This window comes from Nicotiana tabacum, chromosome 9 (genome assembly GCF_000715075.1).
Source record: "Nicotiana tabacum cultivar K326 chromosome 9, ASM71507v2, whole genome shotgun sequence".
In the NCBI taxonomy this organism is placed as follows: Eukaryota; Viridiplantae; Streptophyta; class Magnoliopsida; order Solanales; family Solanaceae; genus Nicotiana; species Nicotiana tabacum.
Window position 1 is genome coordinate 127,234,249 of NC_134088.1, and position 20,288 is coordinate 127,254,536.

General features: G+C 39.4%; 1 protein-coding gene across 5 annotated transcripts in view; it reads left to right on the forward strand.

The window, feature by feature from the left end:
- Positions 1–19,672, forward strand: part of LOC107776540 (uncharacterized) — a 35,357-nt gene extending 15,685 nt beyond the window's left edge. For 4 of the 5 annotated variants that reach the window (XM_075222263.1, XM_075222266.1, XM_075222264.1 and 1 more), the window contains 12 exons: positions 3,312–3,450; positions 3,542–3,611; positions 3,810–3,937; positions 4,048–4,104; positions 4,709–4,987; positions 5,079–5,164; positions 5,236–5,302; positions 5,391–5,457; positions 5,560–5,696; positions 13,323–13,402; positions 18,514–18,580; positions 18,876–19,672. In XM_075222263.1, coding sequence (XP_075078364.1) covers positions 3,312–3,450; positions 3,542–3,611; positions 3,810–3,937; positions 4,048–4,104; positions 4,709–4,987; positions 5,079–5,164; positions 5,236–5,302; positions 5,391–5,457; positions 5,560–5,696; positions 13,323–13,402; positions 18,514–18,580; positions 18,876–19,220 — 1,522 coding nt within the window. In that variant the 3' untranslated portion in view covers positions 19,221–19,672. The remainder of the gene's footprint in view (positions 1–3,311; positions 3,451–3,541; positions 3,612–3,809; positions 3,938–4,047; positions 4,105–4,708; positions 4,988–5,078; positions 5,165–5,235; positions 5,303–5,390; positions 5,458–5,559; positions 5,697–13,322; positions 13,403–18,513; positions 18,581–18,875) is intronic. The other variant, XM_075222267.1, reaches the window with a different exon arrangement.
- Positions 19,673–20,288: the final 616 nt, after the last annotated feature.

The following is a 20,288-nucleotide window of genomic DNA, read 5'->3' on the forward strand; positions in this document are numbered from 1 at the left end:
AAAATCATTCACAACAGTAACAAATATTTATTCCCAGTTTTAGATATGGCATCGTCCCCGCACATCATAGTAAATTAACTCAAAATCAGACTCAACCTGTTTATTAACCCTTGGACTTAACGAGTTACAATGATGTTCTTCGTACTGGAACAAATCACAATCCAATGAAGAAACATCATAAAATTAAGGACAAAGCTTCTTCAACACATGGGAGAGACAAATGTCTTAACCGACAATGTGCTACAAATGGGGACTTGAAACTAGAGCAAGCAACAGATTGAGCCACCCATTCATCAAAGATGTAGAGACCATCAGATACATGTCTTTAACCAATAATTTGCTTCGTCATAAGATCCTGAGCAGACACTGTGCAAGTTGGACCTTGAGAAGGCTTTCGACCACGTCAATTGGGAGTTCCTGGACTTCATTATGAAGCAGATGGGGTTTGGGGAAAGATGGAGGGGATGGATCAAGTTCTGCATTTCCTCAGTCAGATTCTCTGTCCTGGTTAATAGTAGCCCGTGTGGTTTCTTTGGCAGCTCTAGGGGTATAAGGAAAGGTGACTCCCTATCCCCCATGCTATTCATTTTAGTGATGGATGCTCTGAGTAAAATGATGGATCATGCGGCGGGTGAAGGCTTGTTGAGAGGATTCTCAGTTTCGATCGGGGTGCTTAGTGCCCGGAGAGTCTCTCATTTGCTTTTTGCGGATGACACCTTGGTTTTCTGTGATGCCGATATGGATCAGTTGACCTTCCTGAAGCAGGTACTGCAGTGGTTTCAGATAGTATCAGGACTTAAAATCAACCTCGGCAAGTGTGAGATTTTTCCGGTGGGTGAGGTTGCTAACATTGATGCTTTGTCTCATGGTCTCGGATGCAAGTTGGGCTCTCTTCCCACTACTTACCTGGGTCTACCATTGGGCGCTTTGCATAAGGATACTACGGTTTGGAATCCAGTCATTGAAAGGGTTGAAAAAAGATTAGCATGCTGGCAGAAACGTTATTTGTCAAAAGGCGGCAAGGAAGTGCTTATCAAAAGCACTTTGTCGAGTATCCCTACCTATTACTTGTCCCTGCTGCAAGCTCCTGTGAGCATCACAGAAAAACTGGAGCGGCTTCAAAGGAATTTTCTTTGGGATGCGGCGGATGGAACTAGAAAGTTTCATCTAGTGAATTGGCAGACAGTCACTTCCCCAAAGAAGTAGGGTGGACTTGGAGTAAAAGATCTTAGGGTAATCAACAGAGCTTTGCTGGGGAAGTGGCTGTGGAGATTCGGGACAGAAGAGTATGCTCTATGGAGGGAGGTCAGAGTAGAAAAGTATGATTCCACGGGAGGGGGTTGGAGGACCAAGGCAATCACAACGCTGTTCGGTTGTGGCCTAAGTTGCTCCGACATGGCAGTTTAGGTGCCGTACCCGTGTCGACACGACACTAGTATTGGTGTGGGTATGGGATCCGTACCGGATTTGGTCAAACAATTTTGGGTACTTTGACCACGACGGACGAAAAAATTCGAGACTATACAATTTAATTCCCGAAATCTAAACCAAAACTAGGGTAAATTTGAAGAAAATAGCATACCTTATCTAGGAAATCAATCCTTTACTTATCTACAACTGGAGAATAAAAAAGAAATCTACACTTTACAAGCTATACATAAGTATTCCACAAAATTTCTCATAATTTAGAGATATTTTTATATTATTATTTTTTTGAATTATTTTTAGCCAGATCCCCGCACCCGTATTGGTACTAGGATCCGTATCCCCGAATCTTAGAATTTACATCTCGAAAGATCCGACCTCTAGATCCGTACCCGTGTCGGACACCTGCACCCGTGTCCGAGCAACTTAGGTTGTGGCATGTGGAGGAACATCATGAAGAACTAGGAAGCTTTCTATGGCAACATCACTTACACGGTGGGAGATGGAAGGAGAATCAACTTTTGGAATCACAGGTGGTGTGGAGAGGATACTCTGAGAGTCTCTTTCCCCCACGTCTTCAGAGTTTCAAACCAGAAGGAATTGATGGTCCAACAGATTCGCAAGGAGCATGAAGGGGGTAGTATGGGACCTCTCTTTTAGAAGGAACATGCAAGATTGGGAGATTTCGTAGCTCCAAAATTTGTTGGCACTGCTATACGGGCAAGACAGGCCCCATCCATCTCGCGATTCTTGGAGATTGGGGTTGTGTGGCGATGGTTTGTTCACCGTAAAGTCATTTTACTAGAGTATGTTGCCGAGAGAGGAGGCTACTTTTCCATACTCATCGATCTGGATTCATAAGGCGCCCACGAAGGTGTGCTTTTTTGCATGGCTAGCAGCGAGGGGAGTGATCTTGACAGCTGAAAATCTGCGAAAGAGAGGAATTACACTTGTTAGTTGGTGCTACATGTGTAAAAGCTCAGGGGAAGAAGTTGATCATCTTATGCTGCGTTGCCATGTGTCCTGGGGTTTATGCTGCGTTGCCCTGTTAAGCTTTTTAGTGCATAATTCACGAAGTTGTTTCACTTCAATCAACCGTCCAAACTTTGTTATTGTGTGGCACCTTTTAAACCTTAAAGTCCAGAACTGAGCCTCTATTGTTATGTTGTGCTGACATGCCATCAAGAAATCTGAACTATGGAGTCAATTGGGTGATGACTTGCATAGCTGTCTTTTTCATCAGTAGATGATTTTTCGGATTGATCAAACATGCAGTCAAGTAGTAGAACTCTCAAAAGAATCCCATAAGTTGTAAAAGTACCCCATCATAGTAGTCATATTATACTCCTAATCCCTAAAGCATCTGCTTACAATACCATCATTTCTTGCTCTCTTTTCCATCATAATATACGTTCACTCTCGAGCCTATTTTTTACTTTTGCATACTGTCTTCTTCTTCCTATTGGTTTGGTTTCATCTTGATTTATTCGAACAGTTTCCTGGCCTTTGCTCATTTCTTCAACTGTTTCCATTCAGTACTCGACATGTGAAGTTGAACCTTTATATCTATGTTTAAATCTATAGCTTAAAGTGGCATAACTTTTTCCTCTACCTCTGTAAGCCTATCATAAATATCTAACCCACGGATCTATATTGATTTAGTATCTAAATCTATCAAACTCGTAGTCTATTTATTTTTCCAGATCCTGTTATTAATTCTTCTTCAGATGTGTAGTCTCGGAATCTGTATGAGCCTTAAGTTCCTACCTTACTGTATATGATTTTATTGGTGTATATTCTTTCTTTTGCTTTACTGAGTACGAAGACTGCAGGTAGAGGTGGTTATTTAGGTACAAAGGATCTTGCTCAAGTTTCACATCTTGCAGGGACATTATAGTCAAGTTTGAGGAAACAAGCATGTGCATCAAAGATAATATCCGACTAGAGGAGAAATCTATAGCCTGTCATCTCCTTGACATCATTTCTGTCTTGCTGGAGGAAGATTTCTACCCTTGGATTTCCCAGGTTGACTTGAATAATCACTTTCTCATTTCTCACGTGTTGTTGAGTAATTTAAGAATTAATAATGATCCCAATGGCTGAATGCATGAAACAGGCTGCTCCAGTCTTAGAACCACTTTTGAAATTCTACATCCACGACGATGTCAGGGAAAATGCTATTTTTGGTGAGATTTCTCATGATTTCATCTGGTTTTCTTTGTTTTTCTTTCCAATTCCTGATGCCATGTCTTAATTATAGCCATGAAAGCACTTCATGTATTCTGCTAATGGTGAAAAATCTCATGATTTCATATAGTTTTCTTTATGTTTCTTTAACTTCTTGAATTCTTTATGAGATATTGTTTTAATCTATGGTGGTTAAGCAATTTCATCCCTGTTGCGTTCTGCTAAACTGGCGGTAGAGAAAGGGACTGCTCAAGGTGGAAACAAGTGGTACTTCAAGGAGTTGTCTGGCCGTATAATATTGGCTTTGGGGGACGCAATATATTCGGTTGCCTTCAACACTAGTATTTACCTTTTTTTTTTTCCTTTAGGGAAAAGGTTTGAGCTCCATTTATCTGAATAAGGAGAAAGTGACACTTTGATTGCTATTGCATGCAGGAGCATGAGACAAAACTATGTGAAATTATATTGAAGGAATTGAATCAATGCCTAAAGGTACGTCATGTTATGATGGTTTCTTTACTTTGCGGGAATTGACTCTATGCAGTTTCTTTTCTATGATGGTGTTATGCTATATTTTGAGCTTTTTATGTCCATTATGATAAGCAACACACTTGTCCCAGCTCGTGAGAATGATATTCTACTAGAAGCAAAAGAAAGTTTAGTACTTGCAATCTTTTGCATAGCAAGACCTGAAGACAAGAGTAATGAGTTGCATAGAGTAAGATCTTCAGGGATAAAGCAAAATAGGAGCTCCAGACTTGACTCTTTGGCGCATGCAGAATTCAATGTTATTCCTACAAAAAAACATTCTTGGACCGTAATAAAATGTTTAAGAACTGAAACGTGGACTAGAATTTACCATAAATCCCGTATATACAAGAGTTCCCTTGACATGAATAGGCAAGATTGACGAACAGGTTATTGACCATGTAGTAGTTGACTCCGTAGAGAAACTTCGTTTCAGTATATCACTGTTAAGCCAACTTTTGAAATGTTTCATGATTACTGTCAAAGCAAGAAACGAAACTTGTAGAAATTACGTTTATTGGAAAAGCATCTTTTCACTTATTATGGTCCTTTTTGTGTGCTCTTTCAGATAAGTGGACCACATCTTGATGAAGATCAGGTTCGTAGAATCATGAATGGGATAAAGCACGTCATTACAGAAAGTTCATGCAGAAAAGGAAAACTCACAGAGAGAGAAAAATCAGATGACTTTGATGCTGAGGAAGCTGAATTGCTCAGGGAGGAAAGAGAGCTAGAAGAAAAAGTATTTTCTAGGGTTGGTTGCATATTGTTGACATTGATCAAAACCTTCAAGGCTGCTTTCTTGCCTTTCCTTAATGAGCTTTCCTCATATTTAATGCCTATGACAGTGAGTTTCAGCTCATGGTAACCAATGATATTCTAATGCCTAGGTTGTTTTCCACCAATATTTCTCAGTGTTCTTTTTTCACTGCTTGAAGGGCAAGGATAAAACAGCTAAAGAGAGAAGTGCATGTGTAAATATCTTTAATAAACTTGTGGAGGAATGCAGCGAATCATCTCTAAAGTAGGTCTATCTTTATGAGTTTTTTCTTAAATAAGGTCACAATTCTGATAGTTACTTTCTGTTCAAACCAGGTATTATAACATATGTCTTCCTTTTATTTTGGACTCAAGCAATGACGAAAATCCAGTTCTTAGAGAGGTTTGTGCATCTTGGTGGTTGGGATAGTTTTCAGACATGTAACATTTGCTGTATGATTCATCCAAACACCATTTGATTTCATGTTCAGAATGCATTTTATGGACTTGGGCTTTGTGCGGAATATGGTGGTTTAGTTTTCAAACCATTTATCGGAGGTATGATATCGTTGAATGTGATATTGAGATTCTTCTCATCATGGGGAAGTGGACGAAGAGTGATATGTTTTTGTATTTACTAAATCTCATGACGTGATTCAGAGGCTCTTTCAAGGATCAATGTTGTGATAACACATCTACATGCTCTTGCACCTGAGAATGAACAGGCATATCATGATGCTGTTTTTGCACTTGGTCAGATATGTCAGTTTCATCGGGAAAGTATTGACTCCACGCAGGTATTTTTTTGGGAATCCCTAATGTATTGACAGTTTTAACACTTGCGATGACCAGCTTTTTGACTTGCAGATTTTAAAATCTGAAAGTCAGTATACCAGCCTGATAAATGATTGCAATAAACTAGGACGATAGATACATGGTGCTCGTTTTAACCACTCATATAGTGATTTACAAGAATCTTCTATAGTTCTTTTTTTCTTTTTTTTTAATGAAGTAATATGTTTTATTAAGAAGGCATCAAGAAGATGCAAAGTTACAAGAGGTACATGAGCTAAATAAACTAAAGATTACAGGGGAATATTGTTTGCCCCCAAACAAAGTCTCAATCAAGGACAAGAGAGCTAATAAAGTCCCAAAGGTGCCCTGTGCTATTTACGCCTACGGGGGACAACTTTGTCCAGCAAAAAAGGTTGAGCAGGCATTTAGATTTGAGTATATGGTTCGGGGTTGAGGTGTCATCAAAGCATCTTCATTCCTCTCGTTCCATAAACACCAAAAAATAGTTGCAGGGATCATAAGCCAGATCTTCTCGATGACCTTATTAACCTCCCAAAGACTCTAGCACATACGTGCCTCTCTCAGGGTCTGTGGCATTACCCAGCTTAGACCAAAAATACAAAAGAACATGTTCCATAGGTCTGTGGCTACTGGGCAGTGTAGAAGTAGGTGATTAATTGTTTCCTGGTGTCTCCTGCAAAGATAACATCTGTTGACCAGCTGAAATCCCCTTCTGCATAGATTATCTTGTGTTAAGCAGGCTTCGTGAAGGGCAATCCAGTTGAAGCATGTCACCTTCACAGGTAATTTTGTCCTCCATATCAGTTTCCAAGGCCATGAATGCAATACCTGATTCTGATTGTTAAGTTGCCTGTAGCAATCTTTAACAGTATAAAGACCTTTACATCCCATCTCATGCTGTCTGGAACATTCTCATCAATGTTGTAGGCCTCTAATTTTGCTAGCATTTCCATCAGGTCTTCTATCTCCCAGTCTTGAACAGATCTTCTGAGCTGCACATCCCAATTATCATTTGCTCTGTTATGAGCAATAGAAGAATTCTTGTCCAAGGCAATGTTGAATAAGCTAGGATAGTCCTCCATGAGAGCAGTATTGTTTAGCCATTTATCCTTCCAAAATTTAATATGACATCCACTGCCTGGTTTGAAATGAATATTCTGAAAAAATACATTCCCCAGTTTACTAATATGCTTCCAGGGCCCTACTCCATGGGATGCACTAACAGTTTTGGTGCTCCAATTGTCTTTAATCCCATGTTTTGCATTGATCACTTCTTTCCATAGACTTGGTTCACATGTGCCATACCTCCAGAGCCATTTCATTAGCAAACCTTTATTGTGCTTGTCTAGATCTCTGACCCCCAATCCACCTTTGCATTTAGGTTGTAAGACTTTATCCCATTTAATCAAGTGATACTTGTGAGAACTGTTGTTTCCTTCCCATAGAAAGTCCCTCCCGATCTTGTCCAGCCTTTTAAGAACCTTTTTAGGGATGGGAAACAGTGACATAACAAAAGTGGGTACACTGTCAAGCACGCTACTGATGAGAGTGAGTCTTCCTCCCATAGAGAGGTATTGTTGTTTCCATGGAGCCAATCTTTTCTCAAAATTCTCCACTACACCATTCCAGATATCACAACTTTTGAATTTAGCTCCCAGTCGAAGCCCCAAATAGGTGGTAGGCAATGACCCTATACTGCAACCGATGATCCCTGCCAACTCCTCAATGTTGCTCATCCGATTGACTGGATATATAATACTTTTTGCTTGTTGATGTGAAGTCCAGATAATGCTTCGAATAGCTGGAGTGTAAGATTTAGGTACATGATTTGGACTCTATCTGCCTCACAGAAGATCAGTGTGTCATCAGCATATAATAAATGGGAGATAGTGACTGAGTTTCCAATGTTTGTGCCTACACTGAATCCTTGGATCCATTGCATCTGTCTTGCTTTTTTCATCATTTTACTTGAACCCTCTATGGCTAGTATGAATAGGAAGGGAGAAAGAGGATCCCCTTGCCTAATTCCTTTCTGTGGTGAAAAGAAACCAACAAGACCTCTATTGATTAAGACTGAGTACTTGACCGTAGAGATACTGTATTTGATCCACTTTAACCATTTGTCTCCAAACCCCATTCTTCTCAAAATAGATAGCAAGTAAGACTAGTTTAATTGATCAAATGCCTTTTCTATATCCAGTTTACACATAACACCAGGTGTGTCAGTTTTAAACCTCCAATCCAACACTTCATTAGCTATGAGAGTTGCATCAGTAATCTGTCTGTGTTTAATGAAAGCATTTTGATGAGAAGAGATCAACTTCCCAATAATCTTTTTCAGTCTTTCTGCTAACACCTTGGCCACAATCTTATAAACACTACCAATAAGGCTTATTGGTCTGTAATCCCTAAGCTCAATGGCTCCCTTCTTCTTAGGTATCAAGGCAATGAAAGAGGCATTGCATGATCTCTCCATGTAACAGTGCTGGTGGAAATGATTTAGTGCTTCCATAATCTCTGGTTTGATGAAATCCCATGACTTCTGAAAGAAGGCCATGGTAAAGCCATTTGGACCTGTGGCTTTATCTGGGGCACATGATTGAATGATAGCATAAACTTCATCTTCCTCAAAACCTTTTTCAAGCAGCTCACTTTCCTCCTCTGGTATTCTGGCAACATCTTCAAAGTTGGAAGATGGTCTCCACTCTTCCTTCTCTGTGTAAAGAGCTTGGTAATAGTTTAATATCTCCCCCTTGATCAATTCTTTATCTTCTGTAATCTCATTGTTTATCTTGAGCTTGTCAATTGAGTTGCATCTCCTAAAAGAGTTGGCCAAAGACCGAAAGTATTTCGTGTTCCTGTCCCCTTCTTTTAACCATAAGCATCTAGATTTTTGCCTCCAAGAAATTTCTTCAGCTTTAGCAATCTCTTCCAACTCCATTCTTAGAGTCAGAATCCTTTGTTTTTCTACTTGAGTTGGAGCTCTGCTTTCAGTTGCTTGTTCTAAGGCTAAGAGTTGATCAAGAGCCCTGCTTCTCTTAGTGTCTAACATGCCGTAAACTTCTTTGTTCCATTTGGAGATGTCCTTCTTCAAGCTCCTCAACTTTTGAATTAGCACAAAGTCTGGGTTGCCACTTATTGTGTAATTTTGCCACCACCCTTTCACCATATCAATGAATCCCTCTCTTTGAAGCCACATGTTTTCAAATTTAAAGTAAGATGTTGTTGAGTCACATTCTCCACTTTCTAGCAATAAAGGTTTGTGATCTGAGATGACTCTTGGGAGTGCTAGTTGCTTGATGGCTCTAAAACTTTCATTCCATTCTGTGGAGACCAAGAACCTGTCAATTCTTGAGGCTTGGAAAATATCCTCCCCTCTTGACCAAGTGTATTGGGCTCCATGTAATGGCAAATCCATTAGTTGCAGGTCCTCTATTGCTTCAGGGAAGCATCTCATAGCTTTGGTCCTTCTATAACAGTTCAATCTTTCAGATTCATACATACATACATTGAAATCCCCTCCAACAACCCATTGTTCCTCCCAAATACCTCTGACTGATCCCAATTCCTGCCAAAAATCTTCCCTTTCAGCATTGGAGTGAGGACCATAAACATCTGTAAACCCCCATCTGAAGTCCTCTTTGAGGCTTTCAAGAAAGCAAGTATTAGCAAAGCACCCCTGGTGAGAGTCAATACACCTCCACGATCTCTTATCCCATAGAATAAGAATGCCACCCCTAGTGCCACTAGCCTTCACCTCTGCCCATTTAGCCCACCTATTCCCACAAATTTGGTAAAGCATATTGGTTGGGATGTTCTCCATTTTGGTTTCTTGGAGACACAGAATGTCAGCTTTCCACTTTCTAACTAGTGATGTGATAGTGCTCCTTTTATCCCTGTCATTGAGACCCCTAATATTCCAACTTAGAATTTTAACCTTCATCTGGAAAGAGACGTGCCTTGCCTGCCCCTTTCCTTTTTATTCCTTCCTTCATAGTTGATGCCACAAATTAAGTTCTGAACCTCAGTTTCCCCTTTTTTCCTCCCTTTCCCCTTCTTACTAGTTGAAGAGGGTGATCCCTTTTGTTGTAATTGAACCTGTCTTTTCTGGTCCATTCTCATGATTAAGTCAAAAATTTCGTGCTCAAATCCCGCTCCATTGATCCCGAAAGCCTTGCATACTTTACCCAACACCAATTTGGTCCATTTGGAGGTTTCTACTCCGGTAGGTTGTTGAATTCCTTGTTTGAATCCCTGTAATTCCAGTTGTTCGTCATCGTGCCATGGTAGAGAAAGTGACTCAGTGTATGCCCACATTTCATATCACAACAACACGGACAATTCACGTGCCAAATATTCTCATTATTTACTCACGACACCTCGTGCCCACATTTCATTTTATAATCCGCTTGGCAATAGCCACATGCTCTCAATTTCAACATAAAACAGATTGTTATCAATTTACTATCAACAAGACCAATTGCACAAGGCATAAAAATAAACGCAAGAAAAATCACAACATCACATAAAAATCCTCAACACCACAACCCCACATCATCACACATCGTCCCTGACAATAGCCACCCTTATCGCTCCTATTACCACCCTTATCACTCCTATAGCCACCCTTATCGCTCCGCCCAGACAATATCAATAGCCACCCTTAACGCTCCTATTGCCACCCTTATCGCTCCTATAGCCACCCTTATCGCACCGCCCCGACAATATTCCAACAAACACAACAATAGTGAAATACCACCCTTATAACCACATAATATCAACGGTGAAATGCCACCCTTATCTCTCCAAAATAACAACTCACACAACACAATAATTTACACGGGAAATTATCACAGCAACATAACAAAAATCAATTCATATCACAATTTGCCCAATGGCCACAACCAAATTCCAAAGCTACAACCAAGTCAATTAATTTCACAAAAAATAGCCAAAAGCTCCACACAATGCGTACAATACCCAAAAATAATCAATAGAGATAGAAATTACTCAACATAAAGCAAAGTCTTCATAAAAATCAAATTTTCAATAATTATATAAACACCTCTTCTTAAGCTCATTTAATTAATTGTTTGCAGAAGGGAAAATCCAGAATGAAATTAAATTCCAATAATTATCAAAACAGCAAATTCACAAAATTTCATAAATAATCAAATAAATATCACAACCAATTGTCATATAATAACAGATTCAACAACAAGGATTTAGGCACGACAAGTAGATGATTAAATATATGCCAACAATTATCCAATTTACTGCAGAATATGCTCAAGACTTTAACTCAATAAAATTTGCACATATAAACTAAGTACGTACTCGTCACCTCGCGTACATGGTTTTCACACTAATGCAGTAGAGGCAACATCAGACTAGCCCATTTGTTGAGGTAGATCCCATAGATTAGAAAGAAAATTTTCCGATTCATCATCAGCTTCTGAGTGTGTTACAGGGGTTGCATGCGTGACTGCTTCAGAGAATGGCACTATGGATTGGGTCTGCTGACAAAAGGTTGAAGAAGAAGATGGAATAGCAATGTTGGGATTAAACCGTAGATCCTGTAGAGGCCCTTTAGAACTCCATACCTGATTAATAGTGGGTTTAGTTGCCTTCATCATTTGTTGGGCCTTCTTTTTTGGAGCTTTGTAATAATTAAAAGATTGGCCCACCATCTTCTCTTTAATGACTCCTGAGGTGCTCCTTTTATTGGGCCTGCTTTGGCTAATACTATTATTATTAGCCCGTTTATGGAGAAGGGATGGAAGAGGGCCCAAAAGGTTTGAATTAACGTGATGACCCTTTGACAGCTGTCCCCCCACATGCAGCTGTCCCCCCACATGCTTTGAACTGACAGAAAACCCTTCATGTTCCCCTAAACCCATCGCCTTAGTTTTTGCATCGGCTGGCCGGAAAGGTTTTGGCGACGCTGCTACCTCCTTCAGAATTGATATTTCGAAACTCCAACACTCCACATCGAGCTTTATCTTATCTGGACATTCATTATTACCATTGTTAACACAGATTCTTGCCCAGAGATAGTGATTCTGATGCCTCGTATCTTCGTCAATGTCTATGAAGCCACTACACATGTCGCCAATGATTCTATATGTCTCGAGTTTCCAAGCATTAATGGGAATTTCGAAAGCCTTAATCCATTTTTGACCAGATCTCTGCGAGGCTAACTCAGTGCCCGCCACCGGCGACCACCACTCCAATGAAAGGCGTCGACCGTTCCAGAAACAATCTGGTTCTCCAGCATGGACTCTCACTGCTTATTTTCTTGATGGAAATTCGAAGAGAAATTGATTGTGGGACATTGGAGTTACTTTCAGACCCTCGCAAACCTTCCACCTATTCAGTAACCATTTTTGTATCACCTCATGGTTGGGGCTGTAGTTAAAGGGATCGTTGAAAGTGCCGACTAAGCACCTTGAGAGAAAATAGTGATTCCCGTCTTCTGCGTGTTGGTTAACTGTATTTACAGTGTTAACCATCCTGGCTGGAAGTTTCGTCACCGGCGACCGAGAAATTTTTGCTGTGTCTGCATAGGCCTGATGAGTAGGAGGAAGTCTAGACCTGCTTGTACTTTGTTTCCCTAGAAAGTGTAAAATTTTGTTTGCTATATCTTCTCATCCCAAGTTATAATCTGCCTCGGGAATAATCACTGCTTTCTTCCTGCTCCCCAACCATGCTTCAATACGTATGAATCTACCATAGCTATTGAAATTTACAAAAGCTCTGTAATAGTATGACTGTGAACTCCATCCCCAGCGTCTGTAGTAATTCCCTTCCCTTTTGGTTGCTTGTCTGAGTGCTGTGCAAACTCGCCTGAGACTTTCCTCATCTATGTTAATATTACACGAAAATCTTCTTCCCCTTTCAACTATATTAAACCACCCCTCGCCGGAATCGATGATCTCAAAAGATTTCTCACCTGAAATAAAAAATATCTTGGCTTCCATCAGTACCTTCGTGAGTAATGAGCAGTTTGGTACTTGTTCTAGTATCCTGTCCATCTTACCACATATGATTGCTGCGCAGCAAATTTGACCATCATTTGATTTCTAGATGGACTGCCTTAAGTGTATTGGAAGCCCTTAAAACTGTGTGCTTTCTTCTATAGTTCTTATTTAATCTTTTAGTTGAAAGCAAGGGAAAATATTTATCTAGATGCATATACGCTGTGATTCCAACTTCTTTCCTTTTTAGATATATAAATTCTAGTGGCTGGTTTACATTCCAACTTATATAGTTTAATTATCCTGTAGCTGAGGGTATTTAGTTAGCTTACGAAGAGGAGATTTAGAAACTTTTATGTATTTAAAGGAAACATAAGACACTTTTATGTATAACATGCATTGTCAGTACTTTTCATTGTTTTGAACAAACTGGATGGCTAACATGGTGCTTCTTGGTGTTTGGTACAACTGAATATTACTTTTGTTTACACCTTTTGTGCATATGCTCATCATATCAGAATTTTGGTAAAACATGTCGCTTTTGTTCTTCCAAGATGAAATGATGCTCCTCCAATGTACTCCATAACTTGTTGAGATTCCATATATTTCTCATTCCATATTTTTTGCTAGATTATTCCGGCTTGGTTGAATTGTCTGCCTATAAGAGGTAACATGGTTGTTCACGACCAGCTCTGTTCAATGGTTGAAAGGTACTGTACTGGACTAATCTGCTCTAGTTTCTATCATCATCTGGTCTTTACTTTACTTTTCAGATTTTCTTTTTGTTAAGACTGTGAGAAGGCACGGGAGAAAATATGTTATTGATATTAGATGATAAATACAATACAAGAGGTCTCTATTTATAGCTATACATTAAAAGGGGATATTACTCCTCTTTCAATGTGGGACAAGACTACACTATACATATCTATAAACTAACACTCCCCCTCAAGCCGGTGCATACACATCATATGTACCGAGCTTGTTACACATGTAACTAATATGAGAACCAGTAAGAGACTTAGTGAAAATATCTGCTAGTTGATCATTCGACTTTACAAACTTTGTAACAATATCTCCTGAAAGTATTTTTTCTCTGACAAAGTGACAGTCGATCTCAATGTGTTTAGTCCTCTCATGGAACACCGGATTTGACGCAATATGAAGAGCAGCTTGGTTATCACACACTAGTTCCATCTTGCTGATTTCTCCGAACTTTAACTCCTTGAGCAACTGCTTGACCCAAACTAACTCACACGTCGCCATAGCCATGGCCCGATATTCGGCTTCGGCGCTAGATCGAGCAACTACATTCTGTTTCTTGCTCTTCCACGAGACCAAATTACCTCCTACTAGAACACAATATCCAGACGTAGAACGTCTATCAAAAGGTGATCCTACCCAATCAGCATCTGTGTACCCAACAATCTGCTCGTGGCCTCGATCCTCGAATAGTAATCATTTGCCTGGAGCTGACTTTATATACCGAAGAATGCGAACAACTGCATCCCAGTGACTATCACATGGAGAATCCATAAACTGACTTACAACACTCACCGTAAAAGAAATGTCAGGTCTAGTCACTGTGAGGTAATTCAATTTGCCAACCAACCTCCTATATCTCGTAGGGTCTCTAAGAGGCTCCCCATGTCCAGGCAGAAGCTTAGTATTCGGATCCATATGAGAATCAATAGGTCTGCAACCCATCATTCCAGTCTCCTCAAGAATGTCTAAGGCATACTTCCGCTGTGAAATAACAATACCTGAGCTAGACTGAGCGACCTCAATACCTAGAAAATACTTCAATCTGCCCAGATCCTTAGTCTGGAAGTGCTGAAAGAGATGTTCCTTCAGATTAGTAATACCATCCTGATCATTACCAGTAATAACAATATCATCAACATAAACCACTAGATAAATACACAGATTAGGAGCAGAATGCCGATAAAACACAGAGTGATCAGCCTCACTACGAGTCATGCCGAACTCCTGAATAATTGTGCTGAACTTACCAAACCAAGCTCGAGGGGACTGTTTCAAACCATATAGTGACTTGCGCAATCTACACACACAACCATTAAACTCCCCCTGAGCAACAAAACCAGGTGGTTGCTCCATATAAACTTCTTCCTCAAGATCACCGTGGAGAAAAGCATTCTTAATGTCTAACTGATAAAGAGGCCAATGACGTACAACAGCCATGGACAAAAAGAGACGAATAGATGCTACTTTAGCCACGGAAGAGAAAGTATCACTATAATCAAGCCCAAAAATCTGAGTATATCCTTTTGCAACAAGACGAGCCTTAAGCCGATCAATCTGGCCATCCGGGCCTACTTTGACTGCATAAACCCAACGACAACCAACAGTAGACTTACCTGCAGGAAGAGGAACAAGCTCCCAAGTGTCACTCGCATGTAAAGCAGACATCTCGTCAATCATAGCATGTCGCCATCCTGGATGAGATAGTGCCTCACCTGTAGACTTAGGGATAGAAACAGTGGACAAAGAAGATATAAAAGCATAATGTGGTGACGACAGACGATGATAACTTAAACCGACATAGTGGGGATTAGGATTAAGTGTGGATCGTACACCTTTGCGGAGTGCAATTGGTTGACTAAGAGGAGACAAGTCCGCAGTAGGTGCAGAATCTGATGCGGGGCGTGAATCACCTAGGCCTGATGCTGGATGTGGACGACGATGATAAGTCAAGAATGGTGGAGCTGTAGAAGGTTGAACTGGATTATGTGGAGGAACTGGAGCTATAGGTGGTGAAGCTACAACCGGAGCTGTAGGTGGTGGAACTGGAGCTATAGGTGGTAGAGCTACAACTGGAGCTGTAGGTGGTGGAGCTGGAGTGACTGAATCTCCAAAAGATGAAACTGGTAGTACCTCAGAAATATCTAAGTGATGACCTGAACCTGTGAAGTATGATTGGGTTTCAAAGAAGATAACATCAGCGGATATAAGGTACCGCTGGAGGTCAGGAGAGTAGCATCGATATCCCTTTTGTGTTCTCGAGAAACCCAAAAATACGCACTTAAGAGCACGAGGAGCTAACTTATCTGTTCCTAGAGTAAGGTTATGGACAAAACAAGTGCTTCCAAAGATACGGGGTGGAAGAGAGAACAAAAGTAAGTGGGGAAACATGACAGAGAATGGAACTTGGTTCTGGATAGCTGAAGATGGCATACGATTAATAAGATAGCAAGATGTAAGAACGACATCCCCAAAAAACGCAACGGAGCATGAGATTGTATGAGTAGGGTACGAGCAGTTTCAATAAGATGTCTATTCTTTCTTTCAGCTACCCTATTTTGTTGAGATACGTACGGACAAGATGTTTGATGAATAATCCCATGAGATTTCATAAACTGCTGAAATGGGGAAGACAAATACTCTCGGGCATTATCACTACGAAATGTGCGAATAGAAACCCCAAATTGATTTTGAATTTCAGCGTGGAAGGTCTGGAAAATAGAAAATAGCTCAGATCGATTTTTTTATCAAAAATATCCAAGTGCACCTGGAATAATCATCAATGAAACTGACAAAGTAGCGGAATCCTAAGGTGGAACTGACCCGACTAGGACCCCAAATATCTGAATGGACTAAAGTAAAAGGTGACTCTGCTCGATTATCAAGACGTCGAGGGAAATGGGAGCGGGTATGCTTACCGAGCTGACATGACTCACACTCTAGAGCTGACAAGTGAGATAAACCAGATACCATTTTCTGAAGTTTTGAGAAATTGGGATGTCCTAACCGTTTATGTAATAAATCTGGTGAATCAGTAACAGGACAAGTTGTAGAAGGAAGACAAGATGTGAGTCCATGTGATTTAGCAAGGATAAGGTAATAAAGTCCGTTTGATTCACGCTCGGTACTAATGATCCGCCCCGTACTGCGTTCCTGTATAAAAACATGGTCATTAAGAAATAAAACAGCGCATTTAAGTGATTTGGCTAAGCGACTAACAGCTATGAGATTAAAAGGACTATTGGGAACATAAAGGACTGAATCTAAAGGTAAGAAAGGAAGTGGGCTTGCTTGACCTATTGCAGTTGCCATGGTTTGAGACCCATTGGCCATTCTGACTTTTGGAAGAGATTGAGAATACGAAATAGTAGTGAAAAGAGATTTGTTACCAGAAATATGATCTGATGCACCTGAATCAATGACCCAAAACTCAGAGGATGAAGATTGGGAGAAACAAGTCACGCTATTACCTGTTTGAACAACAGAAGCTATCTCAGAAGATGTCTGCTTACATGCTTTATACTGAAGGAACTCAATATACTCTGTTAAAGAAACCATCCGACTATTCAAAGCATCGGTTCCCATTTCGCTACAATTTGTTGTAGTAGGGTTAACTTGAAATAGTGGAAATAAGTAACTCCTGTGAGAAAACTGAAGAAATAGCTTGAAAAACACTGTTTATAGCAGGAAAACAGAACACTGTTCTGTGCCGGAAACACTGTAGCTCGCCGGAAAATTCCAAAGTTGTCGGAATTTGTTGTAACCAGGATGGATAGACTCGGAATTCCTTTGCGAGCAAGCTGTCCTGAAGAAATATTTTCAAAAAATGGCCAGAAAGGTCACTGTTCACGCCGGAAAAATATAAGTGGCCGGAATTTGATTTGAATTAGATGGGTAGGCTCGGAATTTTGAGAAGAACACGCTGTCCTGAAGAAGCTTCGCGAAAAAATGGCCGGAACCCTCGCCGGAAAAGTTATTGCCGGCGCGTGGAGGAGCGTGGCGGCTTTTCTGCCGGATAAAATTTCAGGGGTTGGTAGTCGGAGGGTGATCTACCTCGTGGTGGTGTTGGTGTTGGTTTTAGCACAACACCGACAGAAAGTGACTTTCACTTAGATAAGCCTTAGGTGACCGGAAAAATTACACGATGACTAAGTTCTTTCTTCCCGGTTAACGCTGGAATGACGCACAACGATCTTTTCTCACTAATGCTCTGATACCATGTGAGAAGGCACGGGAGAAAATATGTTTTTGATATTAGATGATAAATACAATACAAGAGGTCCCTATTTATAGCTATACACTATAAGGAGATATTACTCCTCTTCCAATGTGGGACAAGACTACACTATACATATCTATAAACTAACAAAGACTACTGATTGCCAAGGCAGGTTACAAGATTATTAATGACAACCTATCTTTACTAATTTCAAATATTCAATTGTTTTGGGTTTTTGTAACACATTTGTTGGCCAACTAGCTTTCAGTTTCACATTACTCCAAATTTAGGTGCATCAATTGTAAAACTAGAAAAAAAGAGGATCACAAAATAGCAACATATGATTTAAAATATTTTCCATAGATTAAAGTACAAGTGTTCTTATAATAGCATGCATGATGCATATGTTCCAAACAAATTTTCTAATTTCAGATATATGTTAGGAAAATTATGCGACCATTAGCCAAACAAAATGCTTGAAGTAGTATTATAGTATTGTGTCTATTTTCGAAGTTATGATGGTGTAACTAGAAAATATCTGTTACATTTGGTTTAACAGAATTTGGTTAGCAGTTGCAATCTTGAATCTTGACAGAAGGCTTTTCTACTAAATTAAAAGATTACCATGTTCTTTCTAATGTTAGATGAATTATTAAACTTTAATCTTTGTAGCATTTGGTGGGTTGACTTGATCATCTTATTGGTGGTTGTTACTAGGATTTGTCTATTTTCCCATTCAGCAAAAGGAACACCAGCTGAAGTTTGCAAACTCCAATATGTTATCTCTTAAATCATTTTTTTTTTTGTCTTTAATGTTTAGCAAATTTTCTCGCTTTGCAGGTCAGACAGAGAACTTTTGGGTCCCAAATATGAGCACTTTCCAAAAATTTTGTCAGTTTTTGCAGAGGTTATTTCGATATCAGAACCTATAGCTGCCAGATTGAGTTGTTCATTTGTTCCTGATATAAATATTCTCAACTCTGATTGTTATTTTTAATCCAGTAAAGAAGTAATACAAAATCTTATTTAGTAATTTCCGTTGTATGTTAGTAATTTGTCTATCAGATCTATATCGCTTACAAAACGAATTTCTGATACGAAATAGCGTAAACATTAATCAGAGAAGTAGATAGGTAAAATAGTATCAAATTGTTGAAATAATTTGCAAAGATCTTATGTCAAATAAGTTTTGCATTTTTTAGGTTCTATGTGCTGGAAATGATCTTGCTACTGAAGAAATGAAAAACCGAATGATTAATCCGTTGAGGAATCTTCAGAAAACAGTACCAGCAGCCACCTGGGCATCGGCGTGGTCATTGCTATTGCCTCAGCAGGAGATGGAACTGGAATCCATTCTATCACATAAGGAAGATGCTAACTTGTCATCAGTGCAATCAGGGGTAAAGTTAGGTGGACGCAAGGGGGTTATATTGAATCGCCGTCATCGAAAACTTATATTGCACAAATATGGTAAAATAATTCTCTTGACAAAAGGGAAGATGCTTGTGAAGTGTCAAAGGTGGCTTAAAAATTGCTTCAGGTTATAGGTTCAAATCCAACCATGGCATTCTCGAAATTCTCTGATATTCTAACTCCGCCGCTGAGTGCAGTGAAGCTATGATTTCTGCAACTTTTGTGTCCAAATATTTGACCAGGAAGATGAAGGTATGATGCAATTTGCTAGCCATTCGCTGTTTCCTTGAATCTCATTCAGTCAACCGGTGAATAGATGGTTCCTCTACATCTGCTCTGAACTGAGTATTTATCCAAATTCTGAAGCGGCTATGTTATGTGAAAGCTCTACCCCTTCCTCCATTTTCATCAAAGTTTCTATAAGATAGTTGAGCAAGAAAATCAGTAAACATGGTCAAGAACTAGACTTGTATAGTTGTGATCCCCTTTTAAGTTTTAAAATCTTGTCATTGTTTTCCTCAGAGAGAATGATCAATTCACTTTTTACGTTCCAGTATGTATGATTTATTAGAATCTTGTGCTTAAATCTCAACCATAATAGTCTTTGAAAGACAGATAAAACAAATCAAGAGAGATATAGATCGATTAATACCTTTGATGGTCTTGTGAGGGAGTGCCCTGAACCGGCTCCAATGCCTGTTTGGATGGGCTTAAAAGCTGGTCGCAGTTTTTAACTTGTGGAAGTGTTTGGCAACCAAAAAATGGGCTTAAAAAAAAAGTTAAAATCTGTTTAAAAAAAGCCAAAATCAATAAGTTGAAAAACCCAACTTTTTCTAAATTGGCTTAAAAGCCATATTGCTTTGACCAAGGATATTATATTCTTATCCCTTATAATTTTTTTTAATCCCGAAATTATCCCCAAGTGAAAACTGTACAACATACTATTTTTTTTTCTCCATTCTCCAATATTTGTCAATTTCTTGAAGTTCTTAACGTGAAGCAAACAATAGTTTTTTAAATAATGTTTGGTCGTTGAATCCTTCCTTTTTTTTAATTGGTGTAACTATATTCTAAAATCATATCATTCAATGAATTTACGTGTTACCCTTGAATTTGAAGCTATGAACGGAAAATATAATATTATAGTCATCATCTTTTTTATAATGTTAAAAACTTTAAGGATATTTTAGTCATTTTAACGA